This window comes from Elephas maximus, chromosome 22 (assembly GCF_024166365.1).
Source record: "Elephas maximus indicus isolate mEleMax1 chromosome 22, mEleMax1 primary haplotype, whole genome shotgun sequence".
NCBI lineage: Eukaryota > Metazoa > Chordata > Mammalia > Proboscidea > Elephantidae > Elephas > Elephas maximus.
The window spans coordinates 19,206,051-19,233,703 of record NC_064840.1 but is presented as its reverse complement, the minus strand read 5'-3'; the positions used below and the strand labels follow the sequence as shown (position 1 = coordinate 19,233,703).

Here is a 27,653-nt window from a genome sequence, read left to right as displayed (position 1 = left end):
TGATGAGCAGAAAGTACTAGGGTTTTTTTTTTTTTTTTACACTTTATGAACTTTTTGTTAAGTTAGTAAGTTACTAAATACAGCTTCTCTGGTTGCTGTTGCATATTTAGGCATAGCTGAGTAAGGACATGTAAACCCTTCTACTTTTTTTTTTCTGATAATAAAATACTGGTAGTTTTACAGTAACTTCCCTGAAATTCTTAAAGGACTTTAAATATGGCCTGTTGGTTGTTAGGAGCCCTGGTGATGCAGTGGTTAAGAGCTTGGCTGCTAACGGAAAGGTTGGCAGTTTGCACCCACTGGCCGCACCTTGGAAACCCTATGGGGCAGTTCCATTCTGTCCTAAAGGGTTGCCATGAGTCAGAATTGATTTGAAGGGCACTGGGTTTTTTTTTTTTGTTGTTGTTGTTGTTACTTAGGGTTAAGCTAGGAGCCCTGGTGGTGCAATGGTTAGGTGCATGACTGCCAACCAAAAGGGCAGCAATTCGAACCCACCCAGCAGCTGAGGTAGAAAAGACCTGATGTTCTGCTCCTATAAAGATTACAGCCTGAGAGACCCTATGGGGCAGTTCTACTCTGGCATGTAGGGTCTTCATGAGTTGGAATCGACTCGGCAACACACAACAACAGCAACTATTCAACATTAAACCTAGCTTTTGGAGAGGACTGTGATGCCAAAATGATTTACTTTCAGTTTTGCCCGTAAAGACTATTTCTCACCCACAAGCAGGTGAGGTCTCTACAGAACCATACTGCCTCTCCCTGGAAGCTTTAGTTGGTAGCTTACCTTACAGCACTGGGTAACCCAATCTGTCTGTTTTATCCTAGGGCACCTTCCCTTACCTACCCTCAAGGTTGGTGTTTCTGGTTCCCTTCAATGTTTTATTCCTGGGCCGTGACCTGTCACGGACCAGCCTGTCAGCAGGTCATAAATTGTGTGCCTCCATCTTTTTGGCCTGCCATAGAGGTCCCTGTCTTGTTATCCATGCCACTTGCCCCTGTCCCATGGCCATAGCTGCTGTCGCTCCTCCCTGTGGAGCAGCGGGCTCAAGAGACTCCAGCAGAACATATATCCACATAAATAATGCTGTCATACGAAAAAGGAAGTTGAAAAAAGGAAAACCCACAATAAATAGCCTCTTTTGACTTCTTTGAACTCTGTATACTGTGAATGAAGCTCTTACGCTTGGGTTGAAAACTTGTCCTTTGGTTCCGAGCACGTGTTTGACTTGCTGTTCTCCTGGCTGAGAGTTCAAGAATCCCCACCATGTACTGCCCCCAAAGCAGTAATGAGTTATTCTTGGTGCTTTTGAAGATCTGCTTTCAGTTTATGGCCTGTATGATAACAGTTATTGGAATTTGGGCTCATAAAGTAGTTTGATAAGCATTCTTTTCCCCTAAAATGAGAACTTTTTAAGAATATAAAGTAGGAGTGAACAGGACAAGCTTTAACTATACCTTGTTCCTTGAGTCAGGTGATGTAAAATGCCTTTGATTGTTTTTGCCTTACCCAGGATGAGGTGGGGGCTGTTCAGATCCATTTGTCTAAGGGTGGTGTGACCAGCCTGGCTAATAGGCATAGATAACTGTAGAGTAAAAATTGGGAAAGTACCAGGGAGTGAGACAGTTGCCTGTGCTGAACTAGATAAGGAACCCAGAGTGTAGAAAGTAGTCAGAATGTAGCACCCTAGAATGGCTTTTGTTTCCATGATTGAACTGCAGAGTACAAATTAAGAAGAAATTGCACATAGAATATCTTGAACTTTTTAAAGGGAATATTTGATTTGACTGAAAAAATGCATGTCTGTCCCGTTTTATCACCATGAGAGCTTATTTCTAAAAACATATGTTACTTGTGAGACGAAATAAGCCTGCTGATTGTGTGGTTTTAACAAAATGTCACATCTCCATTCTTGAGGAAAACAATATTTATTGGATTGATCCTCTTTACCATCGCTTTGCTGGCATCTTCACCCTAACATTGAGTAAGCTAATGCGTGGATCGAAAACGATTACCACGTGAGGGGGTCACTCTGATATGAAGAAATAGTCTTCAGAATGATCTGTTATATAATACATAGAACTTTTTGGAAGCAACCAGCTGTTGAATTTTGAGGGTTGGCTTAGGAAGGTGAGAATGCCTGTGTGAGTACATCTGTAATACATCTCTAAAAAATAAAACCCAAACCCATTGCCCTCGGGTGGATTCCAATTCATAGCAACCCTCAGGGTAGAACCACCCCATAGGGTTTCCAAGGAGCTCCTGGTGGATTCGAACTGCTGACCTTTTGGTTAGCAGTCGTAGCTCTTAACCACTACACCACCAGGGTTTCCAAAACAGTCCCAGAGTGGAACTCCTTCATAGAAGCACATGTGAGGAATTTTCTATACATGTTTGTTGTTATATGAGAATTTTCTGATTGCACAGTACCATCGTCAGCATGTAGGGTGACTGCACTTCTTAAATGCAAATTTCTTTGTGCAATAAGTTGCGATACAAATCAGTAAGATACGCTGTTAGATGCAGGTGGAAGCACTTGTGGTTTTCCATTAAAATGGATGGAAATATCCTCACAACTAGAAATCTCTTTTCATAAGACCTACATTGAATCCTATATGCCTTAGGAGGGATGTTTCTGTAAAATTATTAAAAACAAAATTTTAGAACAGCTAGATAGTTTCATATTTATTGAAGCAAAAGCGCCAGATGGAGGAAAATGTTCCCCTACTCTCTGGGTTTAGTTGAAGCATCAGTCTCCAGGAGCTCAGCCGAGTCTCTTGGCTGCATTGGAATTTTAGAGAACTTTCCCCAAACCCAGAGCAAATGATAGTGCTGGTGTCTAGGAGGTTTTCTGCCACCATGAGGGAAGCTAGCTGGTGGGAACTTGCACAAAGCCATCAACCTCAGCTTGGGCCAGCCACGTGGAAGTTTTGCCATTACGCCTCTTCCTTGTGCCAGCCAGACACACTTCAGAGGCTGAATTTTCCCTTGGGCTCATGTTGCATGCTTGGCCCTGGGCAGGCCACTGGATCTTTCAGACAATAATGCCTCTAAGCCAGCATCCCGACCTATTTCACGCATGTCCTGCACGTTTATGATCTGAGCTTTGGGCCAGAGGCTTTGGGAGCCTTGATGTTGGCCATTTTCATCACTTGTTGAGTTGACTTGCTGGTAATCCCAACTCCTTGGTAGTTTTATCTAGAGAGGTACTGTAAAAGCTATCCTACAGCATGAGATTGGGACTCGTAAGTGATCAGTAAATTAAAAGAAAATTACAGAAAGTGGAGAGTCTAGATGGCCAACTAACTTTGCTGCATTCTCAGTTAAATCTTCAATTCCATGCTAGGAAAGTGGTAATATTCTAGTTGATGCAACTGAAATGACTTACCCTGAATGGAACACTGATGAAATAAATCAGTGGACTGATTGATCAGTAAAATGAAATTATTTTATATATTGTTGTTAGGTGCCATCGAGTCAATCCTGACTCATAGTGACCCCATGCACAGCAGAACGAAACACTGCCTGGTCCTGTGCCATCCTCACAATTGTTGCTATGCTTGAGCCCATTATTGCAGCCACCGTGTCAGTCCATCTTGTTGAGGGTCTTCCTCTTATTCGCTTATATATGAGCCTTGGAAAATTGATGGGAGATTCTTAAAATAAGTCACATTTTAGCCAAACAAGTTATCTAAAAACTGTCATTAAATTCTTATGAATCTTCCCCCTGGCTTCAGCATTTACTTAAATTAGTTGTCACCATGAATGCAGTGGGTGCCTTTCCAGATAGCCTTTCATGATCTAGAGCGTTAGGCATGGATTCCTTGGTTTAGTCACTGAAAGATAAATGAGTGTGTGTCACGGGTATGAATGAGAAACGTATTCTCACTAGGTCCTAGCGCAAAATGTCTTTCAGAAATAATGTCGCCTTGTCTTTACCATATAAGGCCATTATTGGTGGTGTTTCCTTCAGTTTCCCCTGTACTTGAGCTCTCAGCAGTTTACAGTTGCCCAGCTTTACATTTTTAGTGACATACGCTCATTTGGTGAAATACATCCTTGTGATTTCGTTTTGATTTGGTATTGGTATGGGTAAGAAGATATTTGGAGGTATAAGCCCCCGAAAGCAAGAAAGCTGAGGACTTGACTGTGTTTGTGAACATCCTATATGTAAAACTGGGCTTCAGACTGGTTCAGTCTGGTTCAAACCCCTGCTGAGAATTTGTATTTCTAACAAGGTCCCACCCCCCCACACTGCCGTTGAGTCAGTTCCGACTCATAGCAACTCCCACAGAGTTTCCAAGGCTGTAAATCTCTATGGAAGCAGACTGCCACATCTTTCTCTCTTGGAGCTGCTAGTGGTTTCAAACCGCTGCCCTTTTGGTTAGCCGTCGATCGTTGAAACCACTGTACCATCAGGGCTCCTAACAAGTTCCCAGGTGATGGTAATACTACTGGTTAGGGACCAGTTCTCAGAACCACTAGTAGACGAGTGGTTCTCAAAATTTATTATACATAAGAATCACCTGGGGAGCCTGTTAAACTGTAGATCCAGATTCAGTATATCTGGGGGTGGAAAGGCAAATTCTCAGCAGGTGTTCAAGCCAGAACAAAGTAGTTCGTTCGAAGCCCTGACGTAAACTGGTCAGTGTCAGTTTCCAGTGCCGGTTTTCCTCACACTACTCCTCTTCATTCCTTTAGCGCGGTCAGACTTTTAGCCAGCCCCTTTCTCTTGTGCTGCAGTATGACGCCACTTTTCCCTGATTTGGTCGTTGTAAGGATTTGTGATGACATCACAGCCAGGGGTAGCAGCCATTTGCAGAGTATCATTTTTCTTTAAACTGTGTCTCTGATGGCCAGCTGTCAATAATTTTAAAATGACTTCTACAGCCTTTTCACAACGCCACGGCATTTTGGAATTTTTTTTTTCCCCCTCTCCAGATCTAGTATGGATGGCCAGTGATATTTTAGGTCTTTGCTTCTTGATTTTCTCTCTGCCTCAGTTTTTTTTTTTAATTTGGAAAACAGGGATAATAAAGTCCCTATATCATACAGGTGGTTGTGAGAGAGACCATATAAAGGTCTTCAAACAGTTCTTAGATTGTAATATATGCACCCTAAAAGTATTGGTTGTTGTTATAATCATTACTAGCTTTTGCCAGAAAGGGAAGTCGTGACGTTCAGGATCCTATGAAAATACGGCACCTTAAGCAGTTCTGTGCTGTAGACTTAGCAGGGCTGAGTTGGGAATGGCAGAGATGCTTATTCTTTTTTTAAAGATCTTATTTTACTGAAGAATATTGGTGAATAGCTCTTAATTTTTAGCCAAAGTTGCTTAATTTTAACTTTAAAAAAAAAGTCAATAAGCTTTTCGGTATGTAACTAAGAACAACTAGTATTAGCACTTTCAGATTCCCCTCAAAATTGCTTTCTCTCCGGGCAAAAGCTCTTCTTAACCCAGATTGAAAAAAGTCATTTGGGGTCCTTAGGAGTTCGGAGTTCGGTGACTATATTTCACTAGCGACGATGCCAGATGTGTTTTGCTGGAGAGAGCCTAAGAATCCAAACACCCTGACATAAAATAAAACAATTCCGGTAGAAAAACTCTTTTTCTGGGCATTAAAAATTTTTTTTAAATATAGAGTTAGCAAAACGGTGGTGTATTTCTCAACTTCATTATATTTTTAATCCTTTTTTCCAATCAAATAGGAAGCGTATCAAACAAACAAATTAATAGGACACTTACGTACTCACCTCCAAGATTAAACAGATGTTAATATTTTGCGGTATTTTTTTCATGTATCTCTTTTTTGGAAAAAAAAAAAAAAACCTGAACAGGTATAGCTAAGTGATCATTCCCCATCCCGTCCTCTTTTCTTCGTCGCCAGAGGTAACCATTTCCTCAGAGTTGGTATGTATCATATTTGGGTACTTCAGTTACGTGTGTATGGATCGATAACATATACTTTTATTTTGTGTGCTGAACTTTTACATAAGTGATGCTTATTTTTATAGTGAACAGCAGTTGAATTCCTTCTGTTTCTTTCACGGTTCCCAATGGTGCTGTAGTAAACATCCTTCTTGGACAAGATGCAGGTGTTCCCCTCGCACAGACCACCTAGAATGGGTATCGCTGAGGAGCAGAGGGGCACATCGCCCGCCTCTGTTGTCGCTGTTGTTAGTTGCTGTCCAGTCAGTTCTGACTCACGGCTTCACTCACCATGTGTGCAGAGCAGAACTGTGCTCCACGGGGTTTTCAAGGCTGTGACCTTGCAGAAGCAGATCACTAGGACTGTATTCCAAGGCGCCTCTGGGTGGGTTCAAACCGCCAACCTTTTGGCTAGTAGTTGAGCGCTTAACCTTCTACCTCCAAACCAAACCCACTGCTGTTGAGTCGAATCCCACTCACAGTGACCCAACAGGACTCACAAAACCCTGCTCCACGGGGTTTCCAAGGCTCTAGATCTTTACAAAAGTAGACTGACACATCTTTCTCCCTGCTTAACTGTCTAGCTGCTACCAAACTGCTCTCAAAAGAAATTGTAAGATGATATTCTCCTGCAAGAGTTGATACAGTTGCTCTTTCCTGACCTAAAGGTTGGCGATTCAAACCCATGGCAGAAAGATGTGGCAGTCTGCTTCCATAAAGATTACAGCCTTGAAAACCACGTGGGGCGGTTCTGCTCTGTCATCTAGGGTTGCCGTGTGTGGGAATTGACTTCATGGCAGTGGATTTGATTTTTTTTTTTTTTTTAATTACCAGCGGGATAATCTTTTCATATATTCATTGTTTATTCATGTATCTTTCTCTGTGAGGTTTCTCTGCTCCTCAGCAATACCACTTCTAGGTGGTCTGTGTGAGACAAACACCTGTATTTTGTCCAAGAAGGATGTTTACTGCAGCACCGTTGGGAACAGTGAAAAAAAAAAGAAGGAATGCAACTGCTGTTCGTTATAAGAATAAGTATCATTTATCTAAAAGTTTAACATACACGAAATAAAAGTATTCTCACTCCTTGCTCATACCATTTGCCCATTATTCTTTTGGGTTGTGTGTTGACATTGTCCATTGTGTATGTCGCATATATCTTCTCACAGTCTGTAGCCTGTCTTTTCACTTTGCTCGTGTTTTTTGAGAACATCTCACACTGAATTTGGTTTATTTTTTTAATTTTTACATCAATCTCTATGGCTTAAAATTTTCTTTCTTGTGCTGTCCTTTGTATCAAGATGATGCAGTCCTTATGCAGTGAGTTGGGTAGCATCCACCTTTTTTTCTGTTCTCTGGAAAGGTTTGTTTGAGATGATCTGTGTCCTGAGTGTTTGGTCCAACTCTCCTGTAAAGCCATCAGGGCCTAATGCTTTTTGGAGTGTAGTGGTTAATTTATGGGGGGAATGGGTAATAGGTAGATTTACACTATAGATTCTTTTATGGCTATGTGGGTCTATTCAGGTTTTTCTTTTTTTTTTTTAGTAAGTTTTGCTAAGTTATATTTTTCTAGGAGATTATTGTATCTGGACTATTCAAATTTATTGTCAAATATTATTCCTAGTATTTTGGTGTTCTATAAGTTTCTACCTTATTTGTAAGTTATACCCCCCTCTCCTTTTTTTATTACTGGTATTCTCTCGTTTTCTGATCTATCCAGTTTTGTTGATTGTGTTTATTATGTATTTTCTTTCCCCTTAATGTCTGCTCTTACAATTTTGTGCTCTTTGGGTGTAGGCTGTTCATTTTTTATCTCAGATGTATATTTTAGTGATATCAATTACATTAATCGTGTTATGCAGCCACCACTTGTAGTGCTGTTCATTTTCTGACTTTTAAGTTAAATGCTCAGCTCATTTATTTTCAGTCTTCTCATATATGGATTTAAGGCTATGCATATTCCACTAAGATCTGCTTTAGCTGCGCACCACAAGTTTTGCCACGTCAAGCCTTTATCATTTAGCTATAACTTTTTTCTATTGCCCATTATGATTTTTTTAACCCGTGAACTATTTAGTAAATTAAAGCATTTTAATATGCTTACATGACTATATATATTAGCATCTCCAAGATGTTTTCGCATTTCTTTGTTTCTGTAATTGTTTTGGAGAAGTCTGTCCACAGTCAGTCTAATTACTCTCTGTAGGTCAATCTGTCTTTTCTCTGTGGTTGCTTATGTAATTTCCTTTTTGTTCTAGGTTTCACTAAAATGTGAGTAGTTGGGAAGTTATTTTTACTTATACTACTTGGGACTTGTTCTTGGTGAATTTGAAGACTTATACCTTTAATTGCACCTGGAAAATTCTTAGCCATTATCTCTTCAATTTTTGCCTCTCTTCCGTTCTCTTTATTCTGTTCTTCTGGAATGCCTATTAAAATGTGTGTCAGACTTCATTCTGGCCTCCCTGTGTAAGAATGTTTTAAAGTATGAATTACCACATTTATAAGAGTAATGTATCATATATATATACGTCTTAGTTAACTAGTGCTGCTATAACAGAAATCTCGCAAGTGGGTGGCTTTAACAAATTTATTTTCTCGCAGTTTATGAGGCTAGAAATCCAAATTCAGGGTGCCGGCACTAGGGGAAGACTTTCTCTGTCTGAAGGAAGGTCCTTGTCTCTTCAGCTTCTGCTCCCTGGATCTTTGGAGCTCTCCATATGTGTTGGCATCTGTGTTACCCCATCTCTGCTTACTTGCTTGCTTATTTTAATCTCTTTTATATCTAAAAGAGATTGACTCAAGACACACGCTACAGTAACCCTGCCTCGTTAACATAACAAAGACAACCCATCCCCGAATGGGATTATAATCACAGGCACAGAGGTCAGGATTTACAACAGTTATTTCTGGGGGACACAGTTCAAACCATAACAGTATAGTTTAAATAATAATGATTCGCTGTTATTATAATAAAATGAGCCCTTATAGGTCCACCACCACCATCTTGCACAATAGAACGTTACCTGGGGCGATAGCTGTAGTGGTGGCAGTGAAAGAACTACCTCACACCCTGCTTTGTGAGGATGCAATAAAGAGAATTAGGTAAAAACACCTCATGTAGGTGTTCAGTAGCTGATCCTTCTTAAAGCAGAGAAGCCACCAGGGGTGTGGTAGAGGGAATTCCAGCACTTTTAAATTTTTGGGTAACATTTATCGAGCACTTCGGGTGCTGAGACTGTACTAAGTACCTTACCTTGGTTGTCTCCTTTAATCCTCACAGCTCTTGAAGAATGAACTGTTCTTCTCATTTTACAGACGAGGAAGTGAGGTTGAGAGATGAAGTAATTTGGCCTGTGCCTTACAGCTAGAAAATAGCAGAGCCTTCATTTAACACTAAATATAAAAAAAAAAAATAGTTTTTTTCATTTAACACTCAGATTCTATGTAATACTGTTTGTTGCCATTTTCTTTGATGAGTTCCTTTTTTGATGATAATTTTCAGGGGATCCGAACTGGGTTGAATTAGTTTTATAAGATAAAAGGGGAGGACATAATAAAGACTAGGCCGTAGGTCTGTGGACAGGCCGTCTCCAGGTCTCAACTTACAGAACTCACCTTTCTCAACAGAAAACCTTACCAAAGACTGAGGTCCCCACCCCTCCCTGCCCTCGCCTGACTGAATGCCTTCTTCTGTGGTACTGTGGCCCCTGTGCCTGTCCTGGTGGAGCAGGTCTCTGCTGCAGTTGGCTGTTTCAATATCTCTCTCCTCTCACTGGACTCTGCAGTTGGCTGTTTCAATGTCCCTTTCCTCTCACTGGACTCCACACTCAGCTAGGACAGGGCCGCAGGTTTGCTTCTGGGTCTCCAGCACTCAGCACCGGCTCTGGCCCATAAAAACTCACAAATAACACATATTGGAATGATGGCATAAATGAATATATTTTGCTAGAAAAGCTAATAATAACACATGACAGTCATTTTTTCTTGAACACTCACTATAAGTAGAGTCATTACGTACCTTATACAGATCATTGTAATACTAGTTATGATTTATCAAGCACTTAACATGCAGTAGTGGTGCAAATGATTTGCACTCAACTACAAACCAGAAGGTTGGCAATTGCAATCCACCTAGCAGTGCCTTGGAAGAAAGGCCTGGCAATCCACTGCCATAAAATTAAAACCAAAATCAAATCCATTGCCATCAAGTCCGATTTCAACTCATAGTGACCGTATAGGACAGAGTAGAACTGCTCATGGGGTTTCCAAGGCTGTAATCTTTATGGGAACAGATCGCCACGTCTTTCTCCTGTGGACTGGCTGATAGGTTCGAACTGCCGACCTTTAGGTTAGCAGCTGAGCACTTAATCCCTGCACCACCAGGGCTCCCTTTCTGTCAGATCACAGGCATTAAAAACCCTGTGGAGCAGTTCTCTGACACACATGGGATCGCCATGAGTCACAATCAGTCTGATAGCAACAGGTCTGGTTTTGGTTTGGTTTTAGACCCTGTACTAACAGCTAAAAAATGTTCTCTCATTTAATGTTCTGCGTAATCCTGGGAGGTATATATTATTGCTACCATTTTACAGACGATGAGCTGAAGTTGAGAGAGATTATATGACTTGCCTAAGGTTGGTCACACGCCGTTTAAGCAGTAGAGCCTGGGTTTGAACCCATATCTGCCTGATTCTAGAGCTCGTGGTCTTCACTTTAGCATACAGCTTCTCTGGAAATTTCCACAGTTGAGTCAAAGTGGGAAAATCATGGAATTTACAAATCTTGAAAAAATTGCCAAGAAGCCTGCCAAGAGAGCAACAAAAACATCAAAAATGGGCTGTTAAGGTGTTGGGGTGATTCCTTTTTATACACCTGCTGCTCCAGTGTACAGAACTTCAGCGTGAACTGCCATTAACCTGTTCAAAAAAGGAAAAAGCTTTTGTTACAGCTGTTGTTGCTGCAGTGAGTGTCTTGGTTGACACCATCCCTAACCTGTAATCACCTTAAATAAGAAAATTGGTCTGATAAGCCAGGTTGGCTTTTACATTCAAATGTGTGGACACGAGCAGATTGTGATGGTGATTTATGACCAACATGAAACATTTTATTCTTAATGAGATGTGGAACTAGAAAATGGGAGAAGCCTAAGTTGGTGTTGTTGGTGTTAAATAGACTCTCTGGTTGGCATTTGTGTTAATTGAAGACAATGAGCAGACTGAGCCATTAAAATGTAGTATGCCCCTTAACCCCTCAACAATAGCTAAAGCTTTGGGTCGCGTTACTTTAACTATGATTGCTCACGGTGCCATGACGTTCTAGAACTGTTAATTTGTATATTCAAGGATATTAGCTTATTATATTAAAAGTTAAATTTTACACTTTGAGTAATACCAGGTTGGTTTTTTTTTAACAGTAAAAACACATCTATAATGAACAATTTGGCTATCTAAAATTGTATTTTGGGAAGAATTGTATTTTGCTGTGTCTGTGTGATTAAATAAAATCTTATGTTTCTAGAAGTTTAGATCCTTGAAATTTGATGGAATGTCATTGATAGTAGTTATTTCTAGAAATGAAAATGGATAGTTCTTACCAGTTGTCATTGACTATTACGAATGTCCTATGTAGGTGTTTGAGAGTTACATGTGGCAGTAATAAGGGACATATGGGCCTGAGACAACATATAAACTTGAAGGTATCAATGTTAAAATAATGGGCCTGTTTCTCTCTTCTTTCAGACTGGTCGAATTGACAAATCCTACCCTACAGTATGTGGCCACACAGGACCGGTGCTTGACATAGACTGGTGCCCACATAACGACCAAGTCATAGCCAGTGGTTCGGAAGACTGCACAGTTATGGTAAGCTCATCGCATGCACACAGCTCTTGCCTTCTCACCTCCTACTTGCAAAACGTTTGTTTGTGTAGTTTGAAAGGCAGAAAATCATAACATTTTTGATTGTCCATTGGATTATACAAGAATTTAGCTACGTTAAAGTTTAACTATGGATAAGCCTTTTAAACCCACCCAAGCCCACTGTCGTCGAGTCGATTCCAACTCATAGCAACACTATGGAACAGAATAGAACTGCCCTATAGTTTCCAAGGAGCGCCTGGTGGATTTGAACTGCTCACCTTTTGGTTAGCAGCCATAGCTCTTAAGCACTACGCCACCAGGGTTTCCATAAGCCTTTTATATGCCCCTATATCACAAGGTCAATACTGTCTTTTTTTGCTTTTGTAAAGTGTGAGTGTGTATAAGTTCTTGTTGACGGTTGGCTTCTGCTCTGGGAAGATTTTAGAGAAAGTAAGATGACTTTCCAATAATTCTGTCAATGCTGTTTGACCACGTGACTCCTGAAGGGAGAGAAAAGGCTGCTAGCACAAGCTGTAATTGCAGTGAAATCAGATGCCACAGGGATGTATAAAATGGGACCAGTCTTGAGACATAGTAAGAGTTTTTACAGGTGCTTATTTCCATCCTAATGTGAGAAGTTATCTTCTGTCGAGGGGACCTTGGTTAAGAAAGTTCTCATTATGCAGATAACCAAAAAAAAAAAAAACCAAACCCATTGCCATCGAGTCGATTCTGACTCATAGCGACCCTATAGGACAGAGTAGAACTGCCCCACAGAGTTTCCAAGGAGCGCCTGGCGCATTTGAATTGCCAGCCCTTTGGTTAGCAGCCATAGTACTTAGCCACTGTGCCACGAGCGTTTCCTTTATGCAGATACACAAACAAAAAACCTTTAAAGATAAGATATGTTCTTTACGTTCCCTGTTTTAGATTCCCAAAGTGGGTTATTTTAGCAAAATGAACTTTGGTGAAGTGGAACCATGCTTTGGGATTTTTTTGTTGTTGTTGTAATTTATTATTATTTTTTGTTGTTGTTGAGAATATACACAGCAAAACATACACCAATTCAACCATTTCACGGGTACAGTTTAGTGACATTGATTACATTCTTCGAGTTGTGCAACCATTCTCACCCTCCTTTTCTCAGCTGTTTCTCGTCCATTAGTAGAAACTCAACACCCCCTAAGGTTCCTATCTAACCTTTTGAGTTGCTGTTGTCAATCTGACCCCACCTGAAGAGATCTTAAAAGAGCACAATGCTCAAGGCAGACGTTCTTTACTAGTTAAGCTAAGCTATTATTTGGTTTTAAGAAGACTTCAGGGGATATTTTTGGTTACAGGTTTAAAAATTATCTCAGGGCAGTAGTTTCAGGGGTTCATCTAGCCTCCGTGGGTCCAGGAAGTCTGGATTCCATGAGGGTTTGAAATTTGGCTCTGTATCTTCCTTTTGATCAGGAATATAAAGCTTCCTGTCCTTGATTATGTTCTTCAGACTTAAATTTTAATTATTGGTTTGGATCAGTTTTTAATCCTAGCCCAAATTATATTGAAAAGCTTGGGAATAAACACAGCTAGGGAGTTCTGCTGTCCCTAAAATAAATGGAGATCGTCCCTAATTAACTTGCAAGGGGTCTCAGCCACACAAGGTGGAGAATTTAGGGAAGCACAGTGCTTTTATTCTCCTGTTCATTTTCTGTGGACTGAACCAGACCTAACAGCATTGTTTGGGACGCGTCATCGATTAAAATTGTTTTACATCAACACTCGTTAATTCCTGAACTACATCGTTTAAACATTTATCCATCTCTCCTCATGGACTTTTGGCTGAGAATGACTCCTCCTGTGATCTCATAGTTTTGGCAGCCAAAGCATATTACAGAAATATGCTGCTGTTAAAAGGAACCATTCCCTTTAATGTGCCTTGCTAACTGGATCATCTTAATGGCTGCAGATAGATTTTGCTAAAGAAAAGGAACATTGTCTAGGTCTGCCACCAAAACCTTAGACTGAGAGTCTCAACGTCTCTTGAAGAAATAGGCTTGATATGTCCCCTCTCTCCCTTTCCCTGTCTCCAGCATTACTGGTCATGTTGCCCTTTTTAAATCTTTGTATTATCAAACACACAGCAAATCACACCAAACAATCGTAGAATTCAATGAATTACTACAAAGCAGACACCCTGTAACCACCACCCATCTCAAGAAGTAGAACTTTCCCAACCTCCACAAAGACTCCTCCATGTGCCCCATCCCAGTCACAGCCCCCCTCCACTCCCCAAAAGGAACCTGTCTTCTGACTTTTACAATACTCAGTTCCTTGCCTTCCTTTATGATTTTATGGTTATGAGTTCAGGGGACCTAGATTGCTCCAGCCCCTTCAAACCTCCTTGTTGCAGGCCTCCTGCACTCACCTGCCATTGGAGAAGGCAAAACCGCTCCCAGTTTCTAGTGCTGCTGTTGTCTGTCAGGCGCCCCATTGCTGCCCTTTGCTTCCTCCCATGCACAGAGGCAGATAACATGCAGGTCACGTGGCTGTGGTGGTTTGTCCCTGTCCACATGCATTTTGGGATTATTGCCTGGTTTTGTATAAATACTAAGTTTTTGTTTTGTTATCTGCTTGCTTTGTGTTCTTATGGGAGGATTTAGGGAGATCCCAAAACTATGCTGCCACTGACATCACTGTCTTCCCAGAATCCCCTCCTGTTGCCCCGTTATTGACATTGCCAGAGTGAACATTTTGTAAATTAAATAATGCTTTGGGATAAATTCTTCTAATTTTTTTTTCTTTAGCTCTTAATTATGACATTGATTTTTAAATCACTCTTTAATCACTTCATGTCCCTCAAAGCATGTGTTATTATTATTATTGGAATAGTTACAAGAAACCTTTATAGCTTAGCAATTGAAATGAAATTTTAAACAAATATTTGATCTTCTCCTGTCCCACCTGTTTTTTTTTCCTTTTTTTATTGTGCTTTAAGTGACAGTTTACAGTTCAAGTTAGTTTCTCATCCAAAAATTTATACACACGTTGTTATGTGACCCTAGTTGTTCTCGCTATAATGTGACAGCACACTCCTCTTTTTCCACCCCGGATTTCCTGTGTCTATTCAACCAGCTCCTGTCCCTTTTTGACTCCTCATCTCGCCTCCGGACAGGACCTGCCCATTTAGGCTCACTTATCTACTTGCGTTAAGAAGCACGGTCTTCACGAGTATCGTTTTATGTCTTATAGTCCATTCTAGTCTTTGTTGGAAGAGTTGGCTTTGGGAATGGTTTTAGTTCTGGGCTAACAGAGAGTCTGGGGGTCATGTCTTCCAGGGTCCCTCCAGTCTCAGTCAGACCATCAAGTCTGGCCTTTTTACCAGAATTTGAGTTCTGCACCCTACTTTTCTCCTGCGCCGTCAGGAACTTTCTGTTGTGTTCCCTGTCAGGGTGGTCATTGGTGGTAGGTGGGCACCGTCTAGTTCTTCTGGTCTCAGGTTGATGGAGTCTCTGGTTTATGTGGACTTTTCTGTCTCTTGGGCTCATATTTTCCTTGTGTCTTTGGTGTTCTTCATTCACCTTTGCTCCAGGTGGTTTGGGACCAATTGATGTATCTTACATGGCCGTTTGCTAGCTTTTAAGACCCCAGACACCACTCACCAAAGTGGGTTGCAAAACATTTTCTTAATAAACTTTGTTATGCCAATTGACCTAAGTGTCCCCTGAAACGTGGCTTCCAGATATCCGCCCCTGCTACTTTGTCCCTCAAAGTGTTTGGTTGTATTCAGGAAACTTCTTAGCTTTTGGTTTAGTCCAATTGTACTGATGTTCCCTGTATTGTGTGTTGTCCTTCCCTTCACCTAAGATAATTCTTATCTACTATCTAGTTAGTGAATACCCCTCCCTCTCCCTCCCCACCCTCGTAACCATCAAAGAATATTTTCTGCTGTGTTTAAACCATTTTTTGAGTTCTTATAATAGTGGTCTCATACAATATTTGTCCTTTTGAGACTGACTAATTTTACTCAGCATAAAGCCTTCCAGATTCATCCATGTCATGAGGTGTTTCCCAGATTCATTGTTGTTTCGAAGTATTCTATCGTGTGAACATACCATACTTTATTTATCTTAGGTTGGTTTAAAGTCAGGAAAGGTGTGCGTCAGGGTTGTATTCTTTCACCGTACATATTCAGTCTGTATGCTGAGCAAATAATCCAAGAAGATGGACTGTATGAAGAAGAACGGGGCATCAGGATTGGAGGAAGGCTCATTAACAATCTGCATTATGCAGATGACACAACCTTGCTTGCTGAAAGTGAAGAGGACTTGAAGCACTTACTGATAAAGATCAAAGACCACAGCCTTCAGTATGGATTACACCTCAACATAAAGAAAACAAAAATCCTCACAACTGGACCAATGACCAACATCATGATAAATGGAGAAAAGATTGAAGTTGTCAAGGATTTCATTTTACTTGGATTCACAATCAACAGTCATGGAAGCAGCAGTCAAGAAATCAAAAGACACATTGCAGTGGGTAAATCTGCTGCAAAAGACCTCTTTAAAGTGTTGAAGAGCAAAGATGTCACCTTGAAGACTAAGGTGTACCTGACCCAAGCCGTGGTATTTTCAATCGCCTCATATGCGTGTGAAAGCTGGACAATGAATAAGGAAGACCAAAGAAGAATTGACACCTTTGAACTGTGGTGTTGGCAAAGAATATTGAATATACCATGGACTGCCAAAACAACGAACAAATCTGTCTTGGAAGAAGTACAACTAGAATGCTCCTTAGAAGCAAGGATGGTGAGACTACATCTTACATACTTTGAACACATTGTCAGGAGGGATCAGTCCCTGGAGAAGGACATCATGCTTGGCAGAGTACAGGGTCAGCAGAAAAGGGGAAGACCCTCAACGAGGTGGATTGACACAGTGGCTACAACAATGAGCCTCAAGCATAAAACAGCAATTGTAAGGATGGCTCAGGACCGGGCAGTGTTTCGTTCTTTTGTGCATAGGGTTGCTGAGTCGGAACCAGCCTGACAACACCTACCAACAACAACAAAGGTTGTTTCCACCTTTTCGCTATTGTGAACATTGCTGCAATGAACATGATGTGCATATTTATTCTTTTGACGGCTCTTCTTTCTCGAGGGTGTATTCCAAGGAGTGGGATTGCTGGATCATATGGTACTTCTATTTCTAGCTTTTTAAGGAAGCGCCAAATCAATTTCCAAAGTGATTGTACCATTTTACATTCCTGCCAGCAGTGTATAAGTGTTCCAGTCTCTCCACAACCTCTCCAACATTTATTATTTTGTGTTTTTTGGATTATAATGCTAGCCTTGTTGAGGTGAGATGGTATCTCCTTGTAGTTTTGATTGGCATTTCTCTAATGGTTAATGAGACCCTGCTGGCGTAGTGGTTAAGTGCTATGGCTGGTAACCAAGAGGTTGGTAGTTTGAATCCACCAGGCGCTTCTTGGAAACTCTATGGGGCAGTTCTACTCTGTCCTACAGGGTCGCTATAAGTTGGAATCGACTCAACGGCACTGGGTTTGATTTTTTTTGGTTAATGGTTAGTGATAGTGAGCATTTCCACATGTATCTGTTAGCCACTTGAATGTCGTCTTTGGTAAAGTGTATGTTCATATCCTTTGCCCATTTTTTAATTGGGTTGTCTTTTTGTTGTTGAAGTTTTGCAGCACCTTGTAGATTTTAGAGATTAGACACTGATCGGATTTGTAGTAGCCAAATTTTTTTTCCCAGTCTGTATGTTGTCTTTGTACTTTTTTGATGAAGTCTTTTGATGAGCATAAGTGTTTGATTTTTAGGAGCTCCCATTTGTCTAGTTTTTTTTCTGGAGTTTGTGCATTGTTAAAAATGTTTATATTCTCTTAATGCACCACCTGTTTCTTAATACTTAACCTCATTTTCCACTTTGAAAGATAAAAGAATATCATAGGATAGATAAAAAAAATTTCAAACAATACCATATTTCTTTTCCTTTCTTTTCTTTTTTTTTAAAGAAAAGCTCTGTGTGGTTTTAATGGTGGTAGTAGCCCTTGTGTTAGAAACAGTAGATAATGCACAAAGGCCTAGTTGTAGGAGAGAAAAAATACTGAGAGGAGCCCGGGCAAGGGCTCTGAACACAGGCAGGCCACTTAAACTCTCTTGCAGCCTCAGTTGCCTCACATGTAAAATGGGGGTAAAATAATAATGATACCTATTGGGAAGACCAAAAGGAAGCTATAGATGTGTAATGAGTTATTGTATGTTCAGTAATGAGTTCTGGTGTGTAGCTATAATATATCCATCGAAGGAAGAACACCTTTAGCAGATAGTCGGTAGAGAAATACGCTAGAAGTAGTTTATCAAATGAACTGTAAAAGAATAAAATTAATTTTAGAAAGTACTTTTTGCCTTCCTTTTTAACATTCAGAAGGATTTCACTTCTGAGAGCCTCCATTTCCTGTTTGACGCTAGGGACAGCAGCCTCAGCTCTGTCTGTCTCAGGGTCAAATGAGCGTTACAGAACAGTGATTTGTTGACTTTGTGAGCTTTGATGAAGTGACAGTGATGTCACTTGGATGGCAGTGTTAGGAAAAGGAATGCCAGCTTCACGGTACATTTCTTCACCTTTTAGAGATGGCTTCTTTAAGCAACCTAAAAGTAAATCATATTGGCGTAGTATAACCATTAAGATACTACTTTTTGAAGCACTGTTTTGTACTGGTAAATAGCAGTTACATAAACTCTCCTGCCCAGAAACTATACCTTGCTCCTAGACTTTCCAAATTTTGGGCTCTTTTCTACAACAATATCTTCTCCTAGAGAATTTTTAAGGTTGTAGCAAGTATTTTACTTGGGATTTTAGCTCTAAGAAAATAATAGTGGTTTAAAAAAAAATTTTTTTTTTAATTGTAATATACATACCCACCCACTGCCGACGAGTTGATTCTGACTCATAGGACCCCATAGGGTTTCCAGGGCTATAAATCTCTACAGAAGCAGACTGTCACATCTGTCTCCCATGGAGCCACTGGTGGCTTTGAACCTCTGATCTTTAAGTGAGCAGTCAATTGCTTTAACCACTGCCTCACCTGGGCTCCTTTAATATATGTCCAAAACCAAAAATCAAACCCGTTGCCGTCAAGTTTATTCCGACTCATAGCAACCCTACAGGACAGAGTAGAACTGCCCTGTAGAGTTTCCAAGGAGCACCTGGTAGATTCGAACTGCCAACCTTTTGGTTAGCAGCTGTAGCATGTAACCACCACGCCGCCAGGGTTTCCTTAATATACATGCCAAACCGAAAATCCGTTGCCGTCAAGTCGATCTGACTCATAGCAACCCGTAGGATGGAGTAGCGCTGCCCCATAGGGTTTCCAAGGAGTGGCTGGTGGATTGAAACTGCCAACCTTTTGGTTAGCAGCCCAGTGCTTCGCCGTTGTGCCACCAGAGCCCCAATATACATACAACACCACATAAAGCATTTCATCCATTTCTATATGTGATAATAATGCCTTCAAAAACCACAAAGAGCAGCCAAGTTAAGTTTATTGAAAGCTGTTGATTCACCATTTTATCTGCAGGGTAGTGGGCAAGCACAAAGGCAAAAACGTGGCTACGTGGGGGAACGGGATGGCTGAATTGTTTCTTCCAGAGACTAAAAGATCTCACAGACATTGTAGTCTTATTGTCTTCAGCTTTATGTCCTGAAGGGTCCCGTGTAAGTTCAGATTGACGATTTTTCCTTTTCTCAAACCAGTCTTGCTCTCCTGCCGAAGTCAACAAAAGTTAACTCCCTGTTTCACATATGTTTGCTTCTCTTATAAATTTTCCTCATACACTTTTGCCTGGAAATAAAAACGGAAGTGATGTTGTGGTTGGCGATGAGAGCGCATTCCTTAGCATTCTTCTTCCCCTGTGCCTGCCTCTCAGTCATTCAGCAGTCCTTCGTGTTATTTCCATTTTGTACAGATTGCATCTGGGCCATTTGCCAGTGGATATTAGAGCCTTGGCAAATCAGAAGCCAGCACTCAGTTCTTTGATTTTCCCAAACCTAATGTTGCCCTGGATGTCATGGTTCACTTAGGAATGTCCTGACTCTCCACACTACTGCTCTTTGGGGTTACGGGGTCAGCAGTTTCTGTAGGGATTGGGCTGCTCTGCAGCTGCTACCGAATCTGTAAGCCTCTTCCTGTCCCTCCAGCTCATCTCTGCCCTTCGTTTTGCCTTTGGAACTGGTTTTTTAAACGTCCCTTTTGGAGGGATAGCCTCTTTTATGGCTGTAACTCCAGTGCCTCGCCCAGTAGCCAACTCACGGCAGGTGATGAAAATAAGGAAGCGGTGTCTGGAGACACTTTGTGTGGCCCTTAAAATGACACTGTGTTTGGAAAATAAACCCATCACACTAATTGCGTTTAAAAATTATTGCTTGAGAGAAACCCAAGTGTCTTAATTTCCCTCGCTTTTTTCTTGCTGGAGCTGTTCCCTTGAGCTGTTCTTTCTCCATATTCAGGGTTTCACATGTGAAAAGCACGCCAGTGATACAATAGTTCAGAACATGTGCTTAAAGTTTTTTTTTTTTTTTTCCAGAAGTGCAGTGAGTTTTCACTGATTGATTCAGTTTTTCATCTGGGAACCCTGGGGACTGATTGTGTATTTTTTTTTTCCTTTCAAAACAAGACAAAACATTGCCATAGTAATGTGTTGTCCAAACAGAAAATTTCAGGGGCGTGCAGCATTATTTAAAAAAAAAAAAGTGGCGAGGGTTTGGAGGGAATAACTTGCAGGGCCGCCATACTGAGACGCCCATCCTGGGCACGGCACAGGGCATTTTGGACCTGTTTTCCTCTCTGCTCACCACATATACTTTTGAGAAATCTGGCTGGGGTGAGAGTGCCAGTCTGTAGCCATGGGACAGAGCAGGGCTAACAGAACTGCATAGAGATCACAGCTGTTCTCGTTTGGGCTAATTGGCCGAGATTTCAACTAGCGCTTTCACACACAACGTATAAAATTAGTCAAAGGGGTCCAGCATTTGAAGATAACACTGATTCCGAGAAATCCTGATGTTCAAAGCTAAACATATATGTGGGGTTACAGTGGCCATAGTAACAGCAAGAGTAACAAACACGAACACGTACCCGTTGCTGTCGTGTTGATTCTGACTCATAGCCACCCTGTAGGACAGAGTGGAACTGCCCCATAAAGCTTCCAAGGAGCAGCTGGTGGATTTGAACTGCCAAGCTTTTGGTTAGCAGCTGAGCTGTTAACCACTGCACCACCAGGGCTCCCCTTAACATCCAGTAGGCACTTTTTTTTTTTTTTTGCCAGGCACTTTACTAAGCCTTTACGTGCATGATTACATTTACTCATTAAAATTGCACAGCAAGGCAGGAGTTTATCCCGTTTTACGAATTAGGAAACAGAGGTCCAGGGATGTTAGGCAGTTTTGTTAAAGGTCACACAGCAGGTAAGGGGGCTCCAAAGCCTGTGCCCTCCTCCATATTAGCAACGTGTGACCTTAGGATGGTATTTGGGGCATGCAAAATGCTGTAACCCATTTGACCTGAAGGTAGAGCTGGTGCTGCTGTCCTTAGATTCAAACAGGGAAACTGAGGCTCCCAGAAGTGAAGTTCTTTGTAATGTCAACACGGCCAGTCAGCATCCCAGCTCTGACAGGGGCCCGTGTCTTCTGACATCCAGGCAGCTTCCTTCCCCCCACACCAGGCTGTATCCCAGGTTCGCACGTGAAGACTAAATGTGCACCAAGTGGCATTTCTGCTCCTGTTGCCCCTGCACTGAAGGAGGCAAGCCCTCACTACCCAGAAGCAGCAGACAACCCTAAAAAGGGCAGAGGGCCACACAAAGACAGGCCTGCGAGTAGGGCCTCTGGGCACCAGCAAGAGAACGCGTGTGCTTATGTGAAAAGACTGGCGGATCACACGGCTCTTTTCCACACTCCGCCACAGAGAACACCACCACCTTGGTTTACCAGCAGAGGCAAGAGTTCCATGGTCTTTTCTTTTTTTTTTTTTTACTTTTTTTTAATTGAACTTTTTTTTTAAATAATTTTTATTGTGCTTTAAGTGAAAGTTTACAAATCAAGTCAGTCTGTCACATATAAGCTTATATACACCTTACTACATACTCCCATATACTCTCCCCCTAATGAGTCAGCCCGCTCCTTTCTTCCAGTCTCTGCTTTTGTGACCGTTTTGCCAGTTTCTAACCCTCTCTATCCTCCAGACAGGAGATGCCAACACAGTCTCAAGTGTCTACCTGATACAAGTAGCTCACTCTTCATCAGCGTCTCTCTCCAGCCCATTGTCCAGTCCCTTCCATGTCTGATGAGTTGTCTTCTGGAATGGTTCCTGTCCTGGGCCAACAGAAGATTTGGGGACCATGACTGCCAGGATTCTTCTAGTCTCAGACCATTAAGTCTGGTCTTTTTATGAGAATTTGGGGTCTGCATCCCACTATTCTCCTGCTCCCTCAGGAGTTCTCTGTTGTGTTCCCTGTCACGGCAGTCATCGGTCGTGGCCGGGCACCATCTAGTTCTTCTGGTCTCAGGATGATGTAAGTCTCTAGTTCACATGGCCCTTTCTGTCTCGGGCTCATAGTTACCGTGTGACCTTGGTGTTCTTCATTCTCCTTTGATCCAGATGGGTTGAGACCAATTGATGCATCTTAGATGGCTGCTTGTTAGCATTTAGGTCTTCTCATTTTTGTATCACAGACTTTTCCAGTCACTTTGTCCTCCTACTGTAAATCCTCATGCCAGCATTATCCTTTTTACTCTGGTACTGGTGCCTTTTCTTGTCAGCCCCTCAGCCAGCCTCTTTGGGGCATTGTTTAGATGCTATGTGAGCTTGAGAGGAGATCGCTGTGTGCATTTCTGGATTTTAGTTTGAAACTGAATACTTGATTTCCTCCTTCCTTTATCCCCCTCTTCCTCCCACCGCGTCACCTAACTCCTATTCATCCTTAGAGGCCATCTCCTCAGCGAGCATTCCTGGACCTAGCAAGCTTGCTTAGCAAGAAGGTAGCCTCGTGACATTTGCGTTTTCATCCAGCACTCAGCCTAGGTTACTGTACGTGCGGCTTCGTAAGTGAATGATAAGAGTAATGACAACAGCTAATGCTTAATGAGTGCCTGTGTTAGATACGCCTCGTCACGATCATTCTCAGAACAACCCTACTGAGGGCAGGTGCCTTATTATCCCATTTTATAGATGAGAAAACAAGGGTCAGGAAGGTTAAGGTACTGGCTTCAAGGTCACACAGCTGGTATGTAGCAGAATCAGGACTTGAGCCCAGTCAGTCTGGCTAGAGCCCGTGTTCTTAACTACTGCACTACGCTGTCTCTGTGTTCTAAGGGCTTTATTAACTCGTTTCATCCTCACAGAAGTGAAGAGTAGGCCTTGATGTTTTCCTCTGTGCAGTGATGAGTTACTTACCCAGGATCACACTAAGGGGCTCAGGCAAGGTTTGAACCAGGGTTCCTCTGGCTTCAGAATCCACACTCTTAACCCCCTCTACGTTACACCACTTGTATTTGCAGTCTGATTTTCAGTCTAATAGAATCCTCTTAACTCCTGCTAGACCCAAGACTCCTCAAGAACAGGGTCTTTTTCCCCGTTGCCTGGCACTAGGCCCGCCTTACAGTGGCTGCTGAATAAATATGCTGCATGAATGAGCAACCGAGGTAGTAAAGTGGGTTGGGTGCCTGTATTAAACCCATGAACCTAGTTGAGGGAACCATTTTATCTGCCGAAAGTGAGGTAAAGAAGGAACACAGTTTCCTCATTTAAAAAGTTATATAATATTCTACTCCATCATTAAAATTTCCTCAGAATTCAAGGAGAAGATGGGTTGAGAAGCTAGAGAAGGAAAATGTGAACCGCTCATTGTAAGCTCTGCTTCCCTCCTTTTATTTGAGATTGGGAGTACTGATCTAATCAAAGCCTCCCATCCCTCCACAGTTCATTAGGGATTTAGAAAATGAGCCATTTAATCATGGTCAGAGGTAGGCACAGAAGACTTTACAGCCTTTGCAAGTTAAACCAAACGAAACCCATCACCACTGAATCGATTCCGACTCACGGTGGACTCACGGTGACCGTAGGGCAGAGTAGAACTACCTCATAGGGCTTCCAAGGCTGTAAATCCTTACAGAAGCAGACTGCCACATCATTCTCCCACCGGCTGGTGGATTCGAACCACTGACCTCTTGCTTGGCAGCCGAGTGCTTAACCGCTGCACCACCAGGGCCCCTCCTTTACAAGTTAGTGAGAGAATTGAAACCAGTGGTCCGTGTTTATGGTGCCATCTGGTGACAATAGGTGGTATTGCAACTCCAGTTCTAAGGCTGGATCAGAAGTCATCTTGCAAAATGCGTTTCCTGTTGAGTCACTACCGACATCGTGCTTTGATCAAATTACTAGTCATTATTTTCTGTTCATTCTGTTCAAAATATCAGTCCTGCTTCATAATTAGATAAAGACCCCCGTTGCTGTCAAGTCAATTCTGACTCATAGTGACCTTTTAGGACAGAGAGTAGAACTAACTGCTCCATAGGGTTTCCAAGGAGCACCTGGTGGATTCGAACTGCCGACCTTTTGGCTAGCAGCCGAACTCTTTTAACCACTGTGCAACTAGGGTTTCCAAATAGCGAGCTTCAGCTTGGCGCTCCAAATAGCTGATTCTGGGATGAAAGCAAACATTTAATGCTGTGTGGGAAGCAGGTGCCCACCCTCTCCCAGGGGAAAGAACATGGTTCAGAGATCGTCATCAGGAGAGGCTGTGGTCTGGGCGAGGGCTAGGGAGGGGCGGGGGTGGCTTTCCTTTTGCCCTGTATACTGGTTCACATCTACCTTGCTCTAAATTTGCTGAATGATGGGAGTTTCAAAGAGATTAGGTAACGTCCCAAGCTTGGACCCTCAATGGCAGGTTTATTTTGCCATGATTTGCATCCGGGGCTATATTTAGCTGTCAACATGAACAATCGCTCTATCTCCCGACTTTTCCCACTGTAGAATGTCGAAGTTTTTGTTCTAATTTTCTACAGGACGACAAAGCTCAGCTGGACCTCACTCATCTAATCCAGATTTCTGCTTTCCACTGAGCAGTGAAAACAAGCAGTTGTTTGTCTGCTGCTTAAAATTCCCCACAAAGGAAAATTCTGTTCCTCGCTTGTTCCACTGCTGAACATGATTTTTCACTGGCAAGCTCTAGACTAAATTTTTCATAGACTCATCCCTTAAAAAATGTTTTTTGATGACAGATTTACTTATTCTAATCTTTAATCATATTTAAGAAGATAATTATTTTAAACTTCAGCCTCTTTGACAACTTGAATTTTATTCAATATCTGGTCTTCTACAAGGTTCTTGGTGCTACTCAGCTTAACTGTGACTCAGGGTGTTCCTTAATCTTTTAAAACCAAAGTCCTCCATTGTTGAGCAAAAAGCTTCTCATTGCTTTCCCTCTGGTAACTTTTGCTGTCCTCTTCCCCACCTGCTACCCAGGCATGTCCCCATTATGATTTGGTGGATTTCCTTATGTCTTCACCAGTTAAGATTTTTTTTTTTAAGCTTTATTTCACATTCCATACAATTCATCTGTTTAAAGTGTGCGGTTAATTGGTTTTGGGTATAGTTACAGATTTGTACATAATCACCACAATTTTAGAACATTTTCATCACCTCAGAAAGAAACCCCATACCCTTTAGCTATCATCACCCCCCACCCCCCGCCCCCGCACCTTGCCAGGTCCTCCAGCCCTAAGCAATCACTAACCTACTTCTCTGGTACTGTGGCTTTGCCCGTTGTAGATATTTCATATAAATAGAATCCTATAATTTGTGGTCTTGTGTGGTGGGCTTCTTTCACTCAGCGTAATGTTTTCAAGGTTCATCTATGTTGTAGCATATATCGGTGTTTTGTTCCTTTTTATGACCAGATAACATTCCATTGTGTGGCTATACCACATTTTGTTTCTTCATTCGTCAGTTGGTGGACATTTGAAGGCTGTTTCCACCTTTTGGTTGTTATGAATAATGCTGCTATAAACATTCATTGTACATGTTTTTGTATGGACATAATTATTTTCCTTTTTCTTGGGGTGTACCTGTAGGGGTGGAATTGCTGGGTCGTATGATAACTCTGCTTAATTGTTTGAGACACTGCCAGGCTTTTTTCCAAAGCAGCTGAGCATTTCACAATCCCACCTGCAGTGTATTGGGGTTCTAGTTTCTCCACCCCTTCACCAACACTTGCGATTATCTACCTTTGTGATTCCAGCCATCCCGGTGGGTGTGAAGAGACGTTTCATTGTGGTTTTGGTTTGCATTTCCCTGGTGACTAATGAGGAGCCCTGGTGGCACAGCAGCTAAAGAGCTCGGCTGCTAACCAAAAGGTCGGCAGTTTGAATCCACCAGCTGCTCCTTGGAAATCCTTATGGGGCAGTTCTACTCTGCCGTGTAGGTTGCGATGAGTCGGAATCGACTGGATTTGGCAACAGGATGACTAATGATGTTGAGCATCGTGTACTTACTGGCCATTTGTTTATCCTCCTTAAAGAAATTTCTATTCAGATCCTTTGCCCATTTTTATGTTGGGTTATTTGTCCTCTTATTGTTGAGTTGTAAGGGTTCTTCATATATTTTAGATTCAAGTCACTTAGCAGCTTTATGATTTGCACATATTTTCTTCCAGTCTGTGAATCGTCTTCATTTTCTTGATGGTGCCCTTTGAAATACAAGTTTCTACTTTTAATGAGGTCCAATTTATCTATTTTTTCCTTTGTAAGAATTTGTTTTCTATAGGTCATGCTATGAAAATATTAACTATATTTTCATCTTCCAAATGTAAATTGTAATATTGAAAATACGATATTTAAAAACTGTACCATTCCCCCAGGAACCCTCAATGGGGTGAGTTTGTGCTCCCCTCCAGAACCTTGACTTAGTGGTTTTCACCCCAGTGTTGCTTTTCTTGGCACTTTGATCATTTTGTATTATTCTTCAATTATTTCATTGCTCCTAATTAGAGAGTCCTGAACTTAACAGGGGATTCAAATTAAAGTCCTAACCAATATTAAATAAAGGCTGAGAGGTGACGTTTGGTAGACCTTACTGATGTTCTCATCTTTAATATATTAAAATGTAAAAATAACCTTACATGGTCGCTTCACCATATTCTGTCTGTCATCCAAAGATCATTTTACATTGCATTTATGCAGAGCAAGTCTTCAAATTGAACAGCCACATTAAATGTGTTAATGAAGGGCGATGGCTTTCATATGGCTTGTCTTTCTTCCTTCTCCGACAGGTGTGGCAGATCCCAGAAAACGGACTCACCCTTTCCCTGACAGAACCTGTGGTGATTTTAGAAGGCCACTCGAAGAGGGTGGGCATTGTGGCCTGGCATCCAACTGCCCGCAACGTGCTTCTCAGCGCAGGTAGGAGCTGAGTGCTGCCAAGGCGGGCCTCCTCTCTCCCCTTGCTCTTGCTCCTCCCAGCCCTGTGCGTGGAGGGGAGCAGCAGATACATTTTGACTGTGACCTTTAAAGCTCCGTGTGCTGTACAGTTCTTGAAACAGGCCATTAGGAAACCATAATGAGGTGCAGTGGTTCTCCAGCCCGTGCGTGTGCATGTTGTGCGTGCGTGTTTTACAAGCCACTTTGACGATCCAGCCAAACCATGGACTCCCTGCTTAGAAAAATGCCCAGATACATACTTTTTTCTCATAATTTCAGCAGGTTGGTGGTTCCTTCTGGTTCCCTCCATGACCACAGTTTTGGTAACTCCCGGTGTAGTAGAAGGAGCACTTGGTGGCTGGGAGCCAGGAGCCTTGGGTTGC

The 27,653-nt window shown here is 41.9% G+C and overlaps 1 protein-coding gene across 1 annotated transcript in view; it reads left to right on the top strand.

Moving 5' to 3' along the window:
• The window catches only part of CORO1C (coronin 1C), an 85,667-nt gene that overhangs the window by 43,877 nt on the left and 14,137 nt on the right, over window positions 1-27,653 (top strand). The window contains exons 3-4 of the mRNA XM_049866998.1: window positions 11,672-11,794; window positions 27,123-27,252. Of these exons, the coding sequence (XP_049722955.1) occupies window positions 11,672-11,794; window positions 27,123-27,252 (253 nt within the window). The remainder of the gene's footprint in view (window positions 1-11,671; window positions 11,795-27,122; window positions 27,253-27,653) is intronic.